The sequence below is a fragment of the Microcaecilia unicolor genome, chromosome 14, assembly GCF_901765095.1.
Source record: "Microcaecilia unicolor chromosome 14, aMicUni1.1, whole genome shotgun sequence".
NCBI lineage: Eukaryota > Metazoa > Chordata > Amphibia > Gymnophiona > Siphonopidae > Microcaecilia > Microcaecilia unicolor.
Window position 1 is genome coordinate 9182215 of NC_044044.1, and position 19528 is coordinate 9201742.

At 43.0% G+C, this 19528-nt stretch overlaps 1 protein-coding gene across 6 annotated transcripts in view; it reads left to right on the forward strand.

Annotated features, from left to right (window-relative positions):
- RNF167 (ring finger protein 167) overlaps window positions 1–12762 on the forward strand; it is a 108120-nt gene extending 95358 nt beyond the window's left edge. For all 6 annotated transcript variants that reach the window (XM_030187145.1, XM_030187141.1, XM_030187143.1 and 3 more), the window contains exon 11: window positions 10843–12762. In XM_030187145.1, coding sequence (XP_030043005.1) covers window positions 10843–11180 — 338 coding nt within the window. In that variant the 3' untranslated portion in view covers window positions 11181–12762. The remainder of the gene's footprint in view (window positions 1–10842) is intronic.
- The last annotated feature ends 6766 nt before the right edge of the window (window positions 12763–19528 follow it).

Here is a 19528-nt window from a genome sequence, read left to right on the forward strand (position 1 = left end):
AGTCAGCACCGATAATTGGATGGTAAGCAATTAGCACAAATTAGAATTTATGCGCACTACTCGCTAAGTGTATTCTATAACATAGTCTGCGTAAATTCTACTGCATGGATCCCAAAAGGGGACATGGCTATGTGAGGAGCATGGGTGGGTCATAGGTGTTCCAAATATTTATGTGCAATATTAATGAATAACTCACTCCGCACCTAAAGTTAGGCGTAGGCATTTACACCAGGTTTTTGTTGCTGTAGTGGCTGTGCCTAAATTCTAGTCGTGTGGATGAATTTAGGCGTATTTTGTAAACCGCGCCTATCTGCAGAACGATCTGGGGGAAATGGGAGATGGAATTTTGTGGGATGCCCTCAAAGTAATAGGGGGAATACTGATTAAATGAGGCACTAAGAAGAAACGGACAAGGGAAAGTAAAGCATTCCAACTACAAGAAAAGTTAGTTATACTAGAGAAAAAAACATAAATTGAACCCAGTGAGAGGGGAGCAACAAATGGTGAAAGTAAGACAGGAGATAGCAATGCTGCAAGTAGAAGCAGTAGAATTTCAGCTGATTAGACTTAAACAAAGATTATTTCAATTTGGGAATAAGACCGGGAAACTGAAAGAGAGGAAAGGCGCACAATTAATAACAAAAATAAAAGGGAGAACAGATCAGTTGGTGTATATTGATAAAGAAATGAAACAGCTATTTGTAGAGTGCTATCAGCAACTGTTGGGGGTAGGAGAAGGGCAAAGGAAGGAGGAGTGGCCTAGTGGTTAGGGTGGTGGACTTTGGTCCTGGGGAACTGAGGAACTGAGTTCGATTCCCACTTCAGGCACAGGCAGCTCCTTGTGACTCTGGGCAAGTCACTTAACCCTCCATTGCCCCATGTAAGCCGCATTGAGCCTCCCATTAGTGGGAAAGCGCAGGGTACAAATGTAACAAAAATAAAATAGATACTATTGGAGATTCTATATGGAATGTTGCTACTATTGGAGATTCTACATGGAATGTTGCTATTCCATTAGCAACATTCCATGTAGAAGGCTGCACAGGCTTCTGTTTCTGTGAGTCTGATGTCCTGCACATACGTGCAGGACATCAGAATCACAGAAGCAGAAGTCTGCGCGGCCACATTGGTGATCTGCAAGGGCCGACTTCTACATGGAATGTTGCTAGTGGAATAGCAACATTCCATGTAGAATCTCAAATAGTAGCAACAGTGGAGGAGTTAGGGTGGTGGACTTTGGTCCTGAGGAACTGAGTTCAATTCCCACATCAGGCACAGGCAGCTCCTTGTGACTCTGGGCAAGTCACTTAACCCACCATTGCCCCATGTAAGCCGCATTGAGCCTGCCATGAGTGGGAAAGCGCAGGGTACAAATGTAACTAAAATAAAATAGATACTATTGGAGATTCTACATGGAATGTTGCTACTATTGGAGATTCTACATGGAATGTTGCTATTCCACTAGCAACATTCCATGTAGAAGCCTGCGCGGCCACATTGGTGATCTGCAAGGGCCGACGTCTAGTGGAATAGCAACATTCCATGTAGAATCTCAAATAATAGCAACAGTGGAGGAGTGGCCTAGTGGTTAGGGTGGCAGACTTTGGTCCTGGGGAACTGAGGAACTGAGTTCGATTCCCACTTCAGGCACAGGCAGCTCCTTGTGACTCTGAGCAAGTCACTTAACCCTCCATTGCCCCATATAAGCCGCATTGAGCCTGCCATGAGTGGGAAAGCGCAGGGTACAAATGTAACAAAAAAAAAAAAAATTGCTAGACACAGTGCAGCTCCCAGTGGTGGCAGCAGCAGCCAAGGAGCAATTAAAAGTCCCCTTAACTGAAGCAGAGGTTGTAAGGGCGATAAAGGAACTAAAAAAAAAAAGCCCCAGGATTGGATGGGTTCACTGCCCAGTTCTCTTAAAAAAAAAAAAAAAAAAAAAAAAAAATTTGTGGGGGACATGGAAGGGTTGCTAGTGAGGTTGGGTAATAGTTTGTTACACGGGGAATTGCTTCCTCTTTCAGTGAGAGGGGTGGGCATAACAGTTTTGCCAAAGGCAGAGAAAGCCCCATGGTCTTATAGACCTAGATCACTCTTGAATATTGATGTTATTTTAGTAGTAAATATCTTAGTATTCAGACTGGTGAAGGTGCTCCTGCATCTTTTACCTATAGGTCAAGCATGATGTGTACCAGGGCGTCAGCAAAGAGAAGGTAAGGGGATGCTAAAAAGTCATTGGTCCGAATCAGCTGGAAGTTTCTGATGGGGAGTCCTTCATAAAGTGGGAGTGGAGGGGAAAACGTTTGCACTTGGATACCTAGGGTGCAGGTAAAACTAAATGGAGGGTATTCAGAATATTTTCCTATACAAAGGGGAACCAGACAGGGATGTCCCCTCTGTTGTTTGCATTGTCTGTAGACAAAATTAAGCAAAATAAGGACATTAGAGGAGTGGAGGTGGGTGATCTAAATAACAAAATCACATTGCTTGGAGATGATATTGTGCTGTATTTTACACATCCCTAGCTCACATTGCCTATTGTAATGCAAATATGAAAAGAATGTGAGAAAGTATCAGGCTTCAAGGTTAAAGAGCTGCTCAGGGAAATATTCTCATTCCGATGGGCTAAAGGAGCAATACGATATCTGGGAGTACAAATTAGTACTAATTTATCATAAGTACATAAGTATTGCCATACTGGGAAAGACCAAAGGTCCATCAAGCCCAGCATCCTGTTTCCAACAGTGGCCAATCCAGGTCTCAAATACCTGGCAAGATCCCAAAAAAATACAAAACATTTTATACTGCTTATCCCAGAAATAGTGGATTTTCCCCAAGTCCATTTAATAATGGTCTATTGGCTTTTTCTTTAGGAAGCCGTCCAAACGTTTTTAAACTCTGCTAAGCTAACCACCTTTACCACATTCTCTGGCAACGAATTCCAGAGTTTAATTACACGTTGAGTGAAGAAATATTTTCTCCGATTCGTTTTAAATTTACTACATAGTAGCTTCATCGCATGCTCCCTAGTCCTAGTATTTTTGGAAAGCGTAAACAGACGCTTCACATCTACCCGTTCAACTCCACTCATTATTTTATAGACCTCTATCATATCTCCCCTCAGCCACCTTTTCTCCAAGCTGAAGAGCCCTAGCCGCTTTAGCCTTTCCTCATAGGGAAGTCATCCCATCCCCTTTATCATTTTCATCGCCCTTCTCTGCACCTTTTCTAATTCCACTATATCTTTTTTGAGATGCGGCAACCAAAATTGAACACAATATTCGAGGTGCGGTCGCACCATGGAGCCATACAAAGGCATTATAACATCCTCATTTTTGTTTTCCATTTCTTCCCTAATAATACCTAACATTCTATTTGCTTTCTTAGCCGCAGCAGCACACTGAGCAGAAGGTTTCAATGTATCATCAACGACGACACCTAGATCCCTTTCTTGGTCTGTGACTCCTAACGTGGAACCTTGCATGACATAGCTATAATTCGGGTTCCTCTTTCCCACATGCAACACTTTGCACTTGCTCACATTAAATGTCATCTGCCATTTAGACGCCCAGTCTCCCAGTCTTGTATGGTCCTCTTGTAATTTTTCACAATCCTCCCGTGATTTAACGACTGAAAATGTGTTGCAAGCAGTGAGAGGAGATTTAGAGAAATGGAAAGGGGGGGGGGGGGGGGGCGGCGGCGGTATGTTTCCTGGTGGGGCCACACAGCTGTTTTAAAAATGAATAGCTTACCTAAGCTTTTATTCTTACTTCAGACATTAAGGTTCCTAAGGGAACACTCAAAAATTACAAAAAGACCTATTTAGCTATGATTGGGGAGTGAAAAACCTACATTAGCAAGGAAAATTCTATGGCCAAAGCAGATGACAGCCGGCGTGGTTAAAAAGTGAGATGAAGGAATCTATTAGAGCTAAAAGAAAATCCTTCAGAAAATGGAAGAAGGATCCAAGTGAAATAATAAGAAACAGCATAAGGAATGGCAAGTCAAATGCAAAGCACTGATCAGGAAGGCAAAGGAGGGACTTTGCAAAAAAATATTGCGTTGGAGGCAAAAACTCATAGTAAAAGTTTTTTTAGGTATATTAAAAGCAAGAAGCCGGCAAAAGAATCGGTTGGACTGCTAGATGACCGAGGGGTAAAAGGAGCACTCAGGGAAGACAAAACCATAGCAGAGAGATTAAATGAATTCTTTGCTTCGGTCTTCACCGAGGAAGATTTGGGAGAGATACCGGTGCCAGAAATGGTATTCAAAGCTGATGAGTCACAGAAACTGAATGAAATCTCTATAAACCTGGAAGATGTAATAGGGCAATTTAACAAATTGAAGAGTAGCAAATTGCCTGGACCGGATGGTATTCATCCCAGAGTACTTTTAGAATTGAAAAATGAACTTGCAAAACTGTTTTTAGTAATATGTAATTTATCCTTAAAATCAAGTATGGTACCAGAAGATTGGAGGGTGGCCAATGTAACGCCGATATTTAAAAAAGGTTCCAGAGGTGATCTGGGAAATTATAGACCGGTGAGCCTGACGTCGGTGCCAGGCAAAATGATAGAGACTATTATAAAGAACAAAATTACAGAGCATATTCAAAAGCATAGCTTAATGAGACAAAGCCAACATGGATTTAGTGAAGGGAAATCTTGCCTCACCAATCTATTGCATTTCTTTGAAGGTGGTGAACAAACGTGGATAAAGATGAGCCGGTTGATATTGTGTATCTGGATTTTCAAAAGGCATTTGACAAAGTACCTCATGAAAGACTCCAGAGGAAATTGGAGTCATGGGATAGGAGGTGGTGTTCTATTGTGGATTAAAAACTGGTTAAAAGAAAGCAGAGAGTAGGGTTAAATTGTCAGTATTCTCAATGGAGAAGGGTAGATAGTGTGGTTCCCCAGGGATCTGTACTGGGACCGCTGCTTTTTAACATATGGAGGGGCATAATCGAAAGGGGGGCCCAAGTTTTCCTGAGGACGTCCTCGCAGGACATCCCAGCGAAGGGGCGGGGAAACCCATATTATCGAAACAAGGTGGATGTCCATCATTTGTTTTGATAACACGGTCGGGGACGCCCAAATCGCAAACTTTAGGTCGACCTTAGAGATGGTCGTCCCCAATTTTCAGCGATAATGGAAACCGAGGATGCCTATCTCAGAAATGACCAAATCCAAGCCATTTGGTCGTGGGAGGAGCCAGCATTCGTAGAGCATTGATCCCCCTGACATGCCAAGACACCAACCGGGCACCCTAGGGGGCAGTGCCATAGACTTCATAAATTTCTCCCAGGTGCAATTACCTTGTGTGCTGAGCCCCCCAAAACCCACTCACCACAACTGTACACCACTACCATAGCCCTTATGGGTGAAGGGAGGCACCTACATGTGGGTACAGTGGGTTTCTGATGGGTTTTGAAGGGCTCACATTTACCACCACAAGTGTAACAGGTAGGTGGGGGGATGGGCCTAGTTCTGCCTGCCTGAAGTACACTGCACCCACTAAAACTGCTCCAGGGACCTGCATACTGCTGTCCTGGAACTGGGTATGACATTTGAGGCTGGCATAGAGGCTGGAAAAATTATTTTTTAAATTTTTTTTTTTTGAGGGTGGGAGGGGGTTAGTAACCACTGGGGGGAGTAAGGGGAGGTCATCCCCGATTCCCTTCGGTGGTCATCTGGTCATTTAGGGCACATTTTTGTGGCTTGGTCGTAAGAAAAAAAGGACCAGGTAAAGTCGTCCAAGTGTTCATCAGGGACGCCCTTTTTTTTTCCATTATCGGTCGAGGACGCCCATATGTTAGGCACGCCCCAGTCCCGCCTTCGCTATACCTCCGACATGCCCCCGTGAACTTTGGTCGTCCCCGCGACAGAAAGCAGTTCAGGATGCCCAAAATCAGCTTTCAATTAAACCGATTTGGGCGACCCTGTGAGAAGGACGCCCATCTTTCCTATTATTAGGAAAGGAATGGAAAACAAAAATAAGGACGTTATAATGCCTTTGTATCGCTCCATTCTGCGACTGCACCTCGAATATTGTGTGCAGTTCTGGTCACGGCATCACAAAGAAGATATGGTGGAATAAGAAAAGGTACAGAGAAGGGCCACGAAAATGATAAAGGGGATGGGATGACTTCTCTATGAGGAAAGGCTAACGTGGCTAGAGCTCTTCAGCTTGGAGAAAAGACAGCTGAGGGCACATATAACAGAGGTCTATAAAATAATGAGTGAAGTGGAACGGGTAGATGTGAATCACTTATTTACTAGGGGACTAGGGGGCATGCAATCAAGCTACAAAGTAGCAAATTTAAAACAAATCAGAGAAAATATATCTTCACTCAATGTGTAATTAAACTCTGGAATTCTTTGCCAGAGAATGTAGTAAAAGCAGTTAGCTTAGCAGGGTTTAAAAAAAAAGGTTTGGCTAGCTTCCTAAAATGGACTAGTTCTTGGGCAGAGGGACCTGCTTGATGGATATTATCGATGGTGTTGATGGAGGTTAGACTTCTAACTAGGGTGAATAGGGTTTTTTGTTTGTTTTTTTTTTACTGTTGAGGATATCCTGGTCCACTAAGCTGCTGTAGTATTTTTGTTTGGAATCAGCTGCCTTTATAGTGATGACAGGCAAGTTTCCAGTTGGCTTTATCGGCAGTAGCTTTGCAAGGCGTCGACAATTCAGTTTCAGATGATATAGCTCTTCAGAGAACCAAGAAGATTTTCAGACTGCCTTGACACAGAAGCTGGTGGGAACTTTATCGATGAAGCTCTGGTACATCATTTCAAGGTTCCTCAAGAATTAACTAAGGCCATTCCAGTCTCTGTTTATGGGAACATCCAGGGGCATTTCAGATCCATAACTGTACTCCTCTGCCTAAGAAATGAGGCTCTTCACAGAGAGGCCATTATTTTCTATGTCCTTCAGACAACCCCATTATCTTGGGTCTACCCTGGCTGCAGAAACAGACTGGGAGAATGGGGTACTTGCTGCATGGAGTGCTACCTGTCATAAGTGCTGCTTAGGTATGGTACAGCCCAGTGTTAATCTAGTCATGACTGACATAATTTCCTCGGGTACGCTTCTGTCAGCCTATGCAGATGTATTTTCCAAAAAACATGTTGAAAAGCTCCCTCCTCACTGGGACTACAATTACCCTATTAAACTCTTCCTCGAGGTGGCATTTTGCCTGTAAGGAGATCATCTCCTTTCCACCCCAGAGACTTGGGCCATGTCGGATTATATTGCAGAGAATTTACAGAAAGGGGTTATTTGCCCTTCAACCTCGCCGGCTGGAGCAGGATTTTTCTTTTTGTGGAAAAAAGGTGGCACCCTTCACCCATGCATTGACTACCAGGGACTTAATGCCATTATGGTGAAGAACGGTTGAATTCATTGGAATTCATTGCCAGAGAATGTGGTAAAGGCGGTTATCTTAGCAGGGTTTAAAAAAAGGTTTGGACGGCTTCCTAAAGGAAATTCCATAGACCATTATTAAAATGACTTGGGGAAAATCCACTGCTTATTTGTGGGATAAGCAGCATAAAATGTATTGAACTTTTTTGGGATCTTTCCAGGTATTTGTGACTTGGATTGGCTACTGTTGGAAACAGGATGCTGGGCTTGATGAACCTTTGGTCTGTCCCAGTGTGGCAATACTTATGACTTAGGGAAAATCCACTGCTTATTTACAGGATAAACAGCATAAAATGTACTGTTTTGGGATCTTGCCAGGTACTTGTGTAACCTAGATTGGCCACTGTTGGAAACAGGATGCTGGGCTTGATAGACCTTCGGTCTGTCCCAGTATGGAGTGAGAGCTGGGAACACACAAACCAACTAGAGCAATAGAATAGTGCTTTGTGCCCATTTAAGCTTCTCTTGTGGTGTCTATATGGGCTAAAGAAGGGTAGAGAACTGAAAATCTATTTACATGGTACTTGCTGGAGCTTTGGAGGGTGTGTTGAGAGGGAAACAGGGAATATTCACCAAGGCAGTAATTGGTCATGAACCGACTTTCATAAGAGGGAGAGACAGGAGTATTTCAAAAATAGGAAACTATTTTTGAAATAGTTTAGGGAAGCTGGCATATGACAGATTCGGGAACCTGGTAGATGACATGGAAAAGATTCCATCTGATACAATCAAGGAAATCTGTGGATTGCTTCCCTGGGATTTTTTTGTACAGCTTTTTCTGAGGACATCTGGATTGGTTGGGGAAGCCATAGAAGAACATGAAAAGTTGGAAAAGTTATGGGGGAATTCATGACCAAAATGAAAGGAACAATCAATTATTTTTATAGCTTTTTAAGAGGATTGATGTTTATGTAAGTACTAGTAAAAGAGGCCCATTTCAGAGCAAATGAAACAGGCGCTAGCAAGGTGTTCGTCGCCAACCCCCCTCCCTCCCTGGCCAACCCCTTCTGTTATTCTTCCATTGCTCCGCCCCCAACGTCATGACGTTTGACGTGAGGGCGGGGCCCGGAGCGATCCCCCCCCCCGCCTGCCAACCCCTTCGTTGTTCTGCCATTGCTCCGCCCTTGAGGGCGGGGCCCGGAGCGATTTCCCACCCCCCCCACTCCTCCCTGCCTACCCCTTCATTGTTCTGCCATTGCTCCGCCCTAGAGGGTGGGGCCCGGAGCAATTTTGGTGGCTTCACCACCACGAACCTTCGAATCTTTTTGAAGGAAGTCAGGGCTTGGCTTCACTGATGTCAGTGTCCTCAGAACGTTGAGGGTGAGTTTTATTATAGTAGATATGCTTAAGTGGGAACAGGATATAGGAGAGGATGTAAGTGCAGCACAGTGGAAGAGGATCCTAGTGTGGGAAAATGTGTACAAAGTTATCACTGGGTAGTACTTCAACACCAAAGCATTTAAAGGCAGTTTACTCAGGAATCTCTGATTCGTGCTAGAGGCAATGCAGAGAATGAAGCTCATTTATACATTATCTGATCAACTTGCCCTAAAATTCAGGGCTTTTGGGCACATGATCAATGAATTGAGTTCTAGGGAAGGAGTAGCAATCCCAAAAATTTCCTAAAGCTTGTTTATTAGGATTGTGGGGGGGTAGAGAAAAGAATCCAAAGGATGGGGTTGGCAGCAGCTCAGTGTATTGGAAGGCCATAGAAGCCCTCTCAATGCATGATTGGAGAAGCAGATAAATGTCGGGGGAAGTATGATCAGAAGGAACAAGAATGGCAATATCTACAGAATTTCTTGGAGGGAAGGTGATATTGGGTAGTTCCCTTCAAGTGATGCTCAGGAGAAGGATGGGGTGGGGGAGGGGAAATACCTGTTGTATTATACCAGTGGTCAGAAGGACTCACGAGAGCTAGTAAGGTATACCTTGTGGGCTAAATGGTTATATATTCTAAAGGGACATGGGAATATGAGGGTACACATAATACAACAAAGCTGGGAGTCAAGATAATGTAGAAGCTTATACTTTTAAACTGTTGATGCTAATTGTCAACCTTGTTTTATATAATGAAGCAAAAAAAAAAAAAAGCAACATTTGTAATTTTTGATCAAACAGCAGCCATATTCACAACTTTTTGTTATCTTTCTTCATCTTGGGTCACACCCATGTAACCCACCCCTGTTCTCACCCTCCACAACCAATCGCCTAGTCCCTTGGTCTTCACTCTCAGTCCTCAACATCCACGAATAGGTCAAGTTTTCAGGATACACCTAATGAATATACATGAGAGAGATTTGCGTACAATGGAAGTACTACTACTTATCATTTCTGAACCCCTTCTTAAGCCCCGACCTTTTCTGCTGACTTGCAACCCTTTCTTCAGCTTGGGTTGCAGCAGTCTAGTCTTCTCCTAATCTTAACCTTCCACACCCAATCACCTAGTCCCTACTGTTCTCTTAATCTCCAAGCCCCTGCTCAAACTCAATCTCCATGTAGTCTCCACATTTTCCCCACCTGATTAACACTTCTGAATCCCTTCTTTCCCTATCCCTGCATTCTCAGCCCCTACCTTCTGCCTTTCACCTCTTCCCTTTACAATTGCTCTCCTGCCATCCCAACCATTCACCCACCTGCCTTCATTCTTACCATACATCTATCCTCCCTGCCTTTCATTATTGCCTAACATCTGCTCCCCGTCCGGTTCCACAGGATCTATAGTGCCCCCAACCTCTCCCTTTCCATTCCTCCATTTGCCCTGCTCTCCCCTTGCTCTACTATCAGCATCTGCTCCCTGCCTCTCTCCCGCCTTTCACCAGTAGTCGCCTCATGCTTTTCTTCCTTCCTCCCCAGAACCCTGCCTACCATAAAGGCTGCAGGAAGCTGTCTTTTTGCTCCTCACCACTCACTCTATTACTTCCAGTGGTGTCTACAACAACATAGATGCACTCAATCCAAATAGACGACGCATCCCTTTGATTTCAAAAGATCATCAAAGAGATGTGTGGCCTATGAGGTTTCACTGTGCATGATTGCAGCACCATTGGAAGGAACGATGGCAGAGTAGGGGAGAAGATTAGAGCAGATGTTAGCTGCAGTAGGTGTTTTGGTTGGAAGGCTTAAGAATCCCTGACAACCACAGTACTCTTCTGGATTGAAGGGGCCCGAGCTCCTCCAGGCCTCAACTCTGTACCTGATGGTGGATGAATGAATAGGTGGAATAGGACCAAGGTCTCCAGATTCTGATGCAGTAACCATTATGCCACACACTGGTATCTTTAGTAAAATGTTTAACTGTATACAGGATGAGTTTCTGGTGAGTTTTTTTTTTTTTTTTTGTGAGATACATCCTACACACAGCTGTTTTTTTCTCCTTATAAAGTATTCACTCTGACTGTTTTGTGTGGCCTCCTACAGCCTACCACTGCAAGTGTGTGGACCCATGGCTCACCCAGACCAAGAAGACCTGCCCCGTGTGCAAGCAACGTGTTATTCGCACAGCTGAGGATTCAGATTCTGACACAGAGAGCCAGAGGGGCCCAGAAGAGGAAGAAAGGAATGAACAAGACTCTGAGCGCACACCATTGCTCCGCTCCTCACCTTCTACCATGACCCCTTCCTTTGGAAGCATGGCAGAGTCCCCAGCTCATCCTGAGGAGGAAGAAGGGCTGTCTGAGGAGGAGGGGGAGGGGGAGGAGCAGGTGCATGACAGCAGGCGCCTGCTCATTCCTGGAGCTGGCATTGTTAAAGCTTAACCTAGCTCTCCCTTTAAACACACCTCCACCCATCACTAACAAGATGTTTCTTACATGTGGAATGTGCTGTTTCCAGCTAGTGTCTAGCATGGGACAAACAGCTGTGTGGGAATATTGTGGCATAAATGGGGTACAGGTGTCTCCAGTCACTGCTGGCTGCCAGTGGTGTTCAATGTTGGGTGAGGTAGGTAGGCTCTGCTGAGCTATAAGAATAATGCTTTGGCCACCCCTTCCCCAGGCATATAAAGCAGAATCTTATTGCAAATTCACTTGTAATCTTTTTTTTTTTTCCTCTTTTGCCCCCAAATATCTAAGGTGGCAAACTTGTGGATTTGTATTTTCAAAAGCAAACTCCTAATGGAGTGGAGCCCCAGGACCAAGTCTTGACTCATTTCACAACGTTAATTAAGGCTTTCCTTTGAAGCAGAACATGAGAAGAAAATGGAGACAAGTCTTCACTTTTCCATAAATATTTGGAGTGTGGTAGGGTGCAGTTTTTTTCTTGCTGGGAATACGTGAACTCTGTTGTTAAAGACTGGAGCACCAAGTCCTTGGGGAGAATGTCAGTTTAAAAATCAAATTGAGGGATTATGTTCACTGTTTGCTTTAGTATTTCCTTTTGGTTTGTGATAAGAAGTGTTGCACCTTAAAAACCAGCACCGTAACGGGGACCATGCTTGGTACCAGAATGCTGTTTAACCACTACTCAACCATTTCCAAATACTGTAGTCTTAAGGACAACTTAGAACTGTTAATTCTTTCATGTAGTTGAACACACGGAGTGGAGTTCCGCAGTGCAGGGAACATTTGCATTCAACTATTGCTGTCCTTCCTGTCTATTCCAGCAGAGCAATGTGACTATAATTAATTCCTGAACTGTGCATTTTGTTCACTTTTTCATACAGAAACTACTGGAAAATCTATTTTGTGTTTGATTATCCATTTCATGGTCTATATGATCTTATTCTGTACTGTATCTGATATGTGGTTCTTATATATTTTTTTGACAGCACCAGGTTTCCCGAGAGCAGAAAATCTTTGTTTTCATGAAACTATTTCAGTGTAAGAGGGTTCTGTCACATATTTAGCACTGTTTTCTTTGTTATAAACTGACGTGTTTTTAACTTAGCAATTTAATTGTGTGTAAAACTCACTTTTCTGAGTAGGAAATCTTTTTTGAATATGGTATTTTTGGTTGCTGGTTACATTGTGTTAACACCAGTTTGGAGGCCAATTCTGAAAGACAAGTATAGAGTTTAATAATATTATGCTGCTTGTACTCACAACGCAACAGGGCAAAACATTTATGTGAAGAGAAAAGCGTTTCAATAATATTTGATATACCGCCCATCAAATATTTATTTGTATAAATACAAAAATCCCTCAAAATGAAAAGACTTCCCCCACCCACCCAAAAAAAAAAATGTATAAGTGATCAAAAATTTAGAGATGGTATTAAGGCATTGTGTATACATGGACAAAATGTTGCAGTCATTCTAATTATTACTTATTTAGAAATTAATACTTTTGTGAGGCCAGCAACCAAACTGTGAAAAACTTTATAATAAATCATTTAATTGCACTGTTGCATTATTATCATCATGGAAAGAAACCATCAAATACTGTTTTAAAATATTCAATGTTCAGTACCGTATTTTCGGACTATAAGATGCACTTGTTTCCCCCCAAATTTGGGAGGAAAATGGGGGGTGCGTCTTTTAGTCCGAAGGTAGAATTGGCTGGCTGGCAGGCCCCCCGCCCTCCGAGTTCCGGATCGCCGTCAGGGTTACCTTCTCCCTACTCACGCGATCTTCCCTGGTGGTCTAGTGACGTCGGGGCAGGAAAGAGCCCCCTCTTTCCTGCCCAGCGCGCTGCTCTCCATCCTCCTGTATGCAGCCTGACGGTCTCGGCGAGATTCAAAATGGCCGCCAAGACTTCAGTTCTCGGCGGCCATTTTGAATCTCGCCGAGACCGTCAGGCAGCAATGCATACAGGAGGATGGAGAGCAGCACGCTGGGCAGGAAAGAGGGGGCTCTTTCCTGCCCCGACGTCACTAGACCACCAGGGAAGATTGCGTGAGTAGGGAGAAGTGGTGACAGGGCCGGGGGGAGGGCGATCCTGAACTCGGAGGGAGGGATTCGGACAAGACGCACCGGAGCATCTAGGTTTTAGAGGAGGGAAAAAGGAAAAAAAAAATTTTCCCATTTCCCTCCTCTAAAACCTAGGTGCGTCTTATGGTCCGGTGCGTCTTATAGTCCGAAAAATACGGTACTTATCTTGACAAACTTCACTTCTTGTTGGCTGTTGACCCCCCCTTTTTTTTTTTTTTTTTACATAGACCATGTTTCATACACACTGTGTCAGAGAGACCCCCAAAAGAGTGAAAAATGTCAAAAGTTTCTCCTGACGTATCTAAAAATAAAACAAAACAGCAGTTAGAAACACTTAAAAGTATTAAGTTCCATGGTACTTATACCCTGCAGCAAAAGGTATCACCACTATAATGAAAATTGTGGAGGAATGTGCTTTCCTTTTTGTCCCACCAAGCCAGTCCTTATGCTTGGATTATGTATGCTGTCCCGCCAGCAAACATGCTGATGTCGTACCTTAAAAATACTGGGTAGCGTCCCGACCAGTTGCTATTTCTGTCTCTAGCAGGTGATAGGTCAGCTATCCTTTTTAGCCTGGTTTGATTTGGTAGGACTGTTTTCATTTGATCAGTCATTTATTCATTTAAAAAAGAAAACAGAAAGAAAGGAAAATAATTTAAGATGCTTTCAGGTTGAACTGAGGCTGGTACCTGTTTTTTTTTTTTGTTTTGTTACATTTGTACCCCGCGCTTTCCCACTCACGGCAGGCTCACTGCGGCTTACATGGGGCAATGGAGGGTTAAGTGACTTGCCCAGAGTCACAAGGAGCTGCCTGTGCCTGAAGTGGGAATTAAAATCAGTTTCTCAGTTCCCCAGGACCAAAGTCCACCACCCTAACCACTAGGCCACTCCTCCACTGTTGCTACTGTTGGAGATTCTACATGGAATGTTGCTATTCCAATAGCAACATTCCATGTAGAAGTCGGCCCTTGCAGATCACCAATGTGGCCGCGCAGGCTTCTGCTTCTGTGAGTCTGACGTCCTGCACGTACATGCAGGACGTCAGACTCACAGAAACAGAAGCCTGCGCAGCCTTCTACATGGAATGTTGCTAGTGGAATAGCAACATTCCATGTAGAATCTCCAATAGTAGTAACATTCCATGTAGAATCTCCAATAGTATCTATTTTATTTTTGTTACATTTGTATCCCATGCTTTCCCACTCACGGCAGGCTCAATGCGGCTTACATGGGGCAATGGAGGGTTAAGTGACTTGCTCAGAGTCACAAGGAGCTGTCTGTGCCTGAAGTGGGAATCGAACTCAGTTCCTCAGGACCAAAGTCCACCACCCTTACCCTTACCCTTTCTAGCACTGCCATAACTTAGCCTGGAGTGTAACACCTGGGGATTCAAGGTCCCCCCAACCACTTAAGTTTAACATGTAGAGGGGTGGTGTTATTGTGTCTCAACCCTTTCTATTATTTTTAGTATTTCTACTTCACTTAACAGAGATTATTCTCGAGGCGGATAACAATACAAAAAAAATTGGGCTGTAATCCTATAGAACATAGCGACTCTGTGGGTGCTTGAGCACCCCCAATACCGAGAAAATTCCTTGTATGTGTCTATGGAAGGGTTATTTCCACTGGGCTTAGCACCCCCAATAATTTTGAAAAGTTGGCTCCTATGCTATAGAACTCACAAAAAATACTGAAAATACAGCAAGTACATCAGTTTCTTAATAAATATTGTTCAAACAAGTAGGCTTTCAATGAATGACTAAGAGCATAGTAACAGGCAGTTCCTCTAAGAGTATATGGTAACCTTTTCTGTAACTCAGGGCCTCGGCTTCAAACTGGGAAGGTGCCTGGGCTAAGGTCTTCTTCACAAACAAACAAATCCATATGAACTGAGGAGAATATCCCATATTCAGAAGCTGTGTTGTACTTGTTCAGTCTTTGGCAGCAGTTTCTCCTGATTGCAGCTGGTGAAGACTACTTCTGTGTCAAGGAGAGGGGAGCTTAGTACTGCACTGTTGTAAGCAATCATTCACAGATTCGGGCTCAGGCCACGTGACTCTGGGAAGCGCAGCCAGAACATAAAAAGCACCACCTCTGGTGGACACCAGTCTGCAAAACCAAGTGGGGTTCACAATTTCCACAAAAGTTCAACAGCACCAAAGGAAGTGGAAAAGAAACCAACTTCAAGAGATCAAACAAAATACCAGGATCAGATGCTCCAAAACACAAACTTTATTCTGACCCTTCTCCAAAACACAAAGTTTGTGTTTTGGAGCATCTTATCCTGGTATTTTGTTTGATCTCTTGAAGTTGGTTTCTTTTCCACTTCCATTGGTGCTGCTGGACACCAGTCTGCTTCAGTGGGGCAGGGTTGGCTGTGCGAAGAGAGGCTCATAGATAAGGTTTCTGGTGGTTGTTGAATTATCTTAAATCATCCCAAGTAAACTATAACGACATTGGTTACGTATCTAATGTCAGCAAGATAATAAAAATGACACAACTGTTTACGAAAATCAAACTATCCCTACCACCATCAATCAGTTCTTTCCCCCAAAAAACTACCCCCCCTCCAGTCAACTCCCTAGAGGACTCAAACCCACTCGTCCTAACCCTGCCTGCTCCCCTCCCCCTTGTATAATCCTGTGAAATATTTCAAAGAACGGGTTGTGCAGCCAAAACGTACAAAGAGCCAAGAGGGATGTATTCAGATAACCAAATCATTCAGCAAAGCTGCAAGAACCCAAATTGTCAAAGTATCCAGAAATGGGGTCCATAATTTAAGAAATCTATTTTTATAGTTTAACATTTTATTGATGACTAACCAGTAACAACAATATATGAAACCAGTTGAGTATACATCATTGCAACAATCCTATCTTATCTCATAATAGCAGAATAGTGAGATCCGGCATCAAACTTTTATAAGGGTATCCCCTTTATTTACCCAGAACCCTCCAGTCTGCCACCCATAGAAATGTAGTAAATTATATATAAAAGACCCAAACCTTATTAAACATTTGTACAGTCTTATCCCTCCCCTCCCTACTCAGTCATGTAGTTCACTACCCCCCCCCCCCCCACCTTCTCTGACCCCTTAAGTCTGACTTTTCCCACTACTCCTCTCCCAACACCAATATCTAATGGTCCCCAAAGCTATAGGGGCCTGAGCTCTTATATCCCCCAAAGCAACCCTCATATTAGCTATATCCCATCCCCCCTCATCAACCCCCAAACTACTGCCCAATATAGTTGCTGAACATCTTGGATCATCTATCAAAGGGATAATCCCTTGCGACTGTCACCATTCTAAGAAATCCATTTTTAAAAGGAAGCCCCTGAGTGTCCACCGAAAGTCTCTCCATCCTTAATAACGCATTCATTTGATTTCTGCATTGCTCCACAGTCGGAGAGATTGGATGAATCCAGTGCAAAACGATGCATCATTTTGCCACCAGAGATGCCTTATGTAAAAAGAAACTCAAAACACTGGTCCCTTCCGGTATCACCGTCATGTGTTCCAACACAACAAGTTTGCAGGGTAATGTGTCAAGTCTGTCGATACATCTGTCCTAAATGTGCCCAAAGTGCTGTCCAAAACTGACAAATAGAAGTACAATCCCAGATTCAATGTTTATAAGAGGCGTCTGCAGCACCACACTTAGGACAGGCGCCATCTGTGGGGAAACCTCATTCACCGTGCTTTGGAAGGATGAATGTACATGCGTAACAAAAACTTATAATGCAATTCTTGCAACTGAATACTCTCAGCCAGTCAGAACAGCGGAGACTAGCCAAAAGAAGATTAATATCTTGATAGCCAAAATTAGTTATCCATAGAACCACTGGGGGTGAAGGTCCAGTGGCTTCTTTATCGTATTAGTGCCCTTTGGTAATAGTAGAGAATGACACAGGGACCTGTGGTAAACCATGGTAAATTCACAGTAAATCTTTTGCTGAGGTTTACTGCGGTTGTGGGAGCAAAACATTTTACCGCCCCACAGGAGCAGTAAAAACTCCTGCAGTAAAAAAATAACTGCGATTACCGTGGTCCAGCGTCTCCTCTTTCCCTCCTTCCCTTGTTCTTACCTTCCTCCTTGTCGCAACACTAAGGAGATTCCCCATAGGCTTGCTCCGGGGCCTTCCCTCCTCTGCTGACTCCCACCTTCAGATGGAATGGGATGGGGTGGGGACAGGGACAATCTTTGTCCCTTCGTCATTCTCTAGGTAATAGTGGCCATCAGTTATCCATAGAACCGCCTTCCCTCCTCTGCTGACTCCCACCTTCTGATGCAATGGGATGGGTGGGGACAGGGACAAACTTTGTCCCTGCGTCATTCTCTAGGTAATAGTGAACAGTGGCCATCAGTTATCCATAGAACCATCACTCTGTACAAGGGGTGAAGGCCCAGTGGCTTCTTCAATCTATTGTAGTAGTACCCAGTTAAACTTTTTGTAATAGCGAGCAATAGCCAATATAATCAAACTCAGATTCAGCAAAATCAGACTAATAGTGGAAATCTTTATGGATGTACAGCACAGTGGAGTCTCGAACAATTCTTGATGTCTGTTTCAGCCCCAAAATAGCCCCTCCTACATTATTCCCCAGTGTTGTAGGAAACTCTAGTTATTTTCAGCAGGGTAGTTCTCAAGATTCAGACCCTGTGCATGGATTTGTCCCAGAATTTATACTTTTAATGGAAAGGGCTTTTTTACATGAGGAAAGACTCAAGAACCTTACCAAAATTAGATTTTCTGTGGCCTTCAGATGAATTGTGTTTTTAAGCGCCCTAGGTCCTTGGTGGAAGACTGGGACGATTGGGCATCTCTGTCTTCTGTTGGGTCCATGGATCATGTGGCGAAAGCTCCAGAACATCAGATAAGTCTGAACGAGAATCTTCTATTGGTGAGGAGAACATTCCTCCAGATGAAGATGCTTCTGTTGTCTGTATTTTTCAGAGAGATGAGTTGGTCAGTTTAATTTTGCAGATTTGGGGGATTCTTAGAATTTTTGTAGACCATCTTACATCTAGTGATGCAGGAGAAGATCCACTTTTGGTTGGTATCAGAAAGTCTTATTTGTTTTTCAAATTTCTATCCTGCATTATCTGTAGATTACAGTCAAACATGCATAAAAGCCAATTAACTAAAACAAAAAAACATAGTAATAAAGCATTAATAAAAAAAATTTAAAAATCTATTTTCCAAATTCCTGTTCATCAGTCTATGAATTCAAGATCTCAGATGCTGTTTTTTATGTAATTTTTGGCCATTATCTTGACTTAGGTAGTAAAAAAAAAAAGGCAGTTTTATCAAAGGTAAATAAACTATAACCATAGGACATTCTATAGCTAAATTGTACCCCATTATGCCTCAGGAGAAAGAGAAGCTCTTCTGCCTTTGTTGATACTGTTGTATTAGCAGTGAGTAAAGAAGACCACTATTCTAGTTAAAGGTGGTATGGTGCTGAAAGATTTGCAGAATTGCAGGATGGAAGCACTTTTTGAAGTAATCTTTTGAGGTCTCAGCTTTAGCTATGTAAGCAGTGGTGTATGCATGGAGGTTATGTTTCTCAGGCATGTTTTAGGAGGTCTGAGCAATTACCAGAAGATTCGATCTAGAGATGGGAATAACTAGTGAAGTAATTAAATTTGCCAGTGACACAAAGTTGTTAAATCACAAGAGGATTGTGAAAAATTTCAAGAGGACCTTACAAGACTGAGCTTACAAATGGTAGACATTTAATATGAGCAAGTGCAAAGTGATGCATGTAGGAAAGAGGAACCCAAACTATAGCTCCATGAGGCAAGGTTGCACACTATGAGTCACCACCAAGGAAAAAGACCTAGGTGTCATCATTGCTGATCCCTCAGTGTGCAACAGTGGCTAAGAAAGCAAATATAATGTTAGGAATTATTAGGAATGGAAAATAAAACTGAGAATATTATAATACCTTTGTATTACTCCATGGTGCAAGACAGATATGATAGAGGTCTACAAAATATTGAGTGGAGTGGAATGAGTAGACATAATTCACTTGTTTACTCTTTCCAGAAATACTAGGCCTAGGGGGCACAAAAGGAAGCTAGTAAGTAATAAATTTAAAACAAATCAGAGAAAATATTTCTTCACTCAAAGTGTAACTAAACTCTGGAATTCGTTGCCAGAGAATGTAGTAAAAGCAGTTAGCAGGGTTTAAAAAACTGGATTATTTCCTAAAAGAAAAGTCCATACGCCATT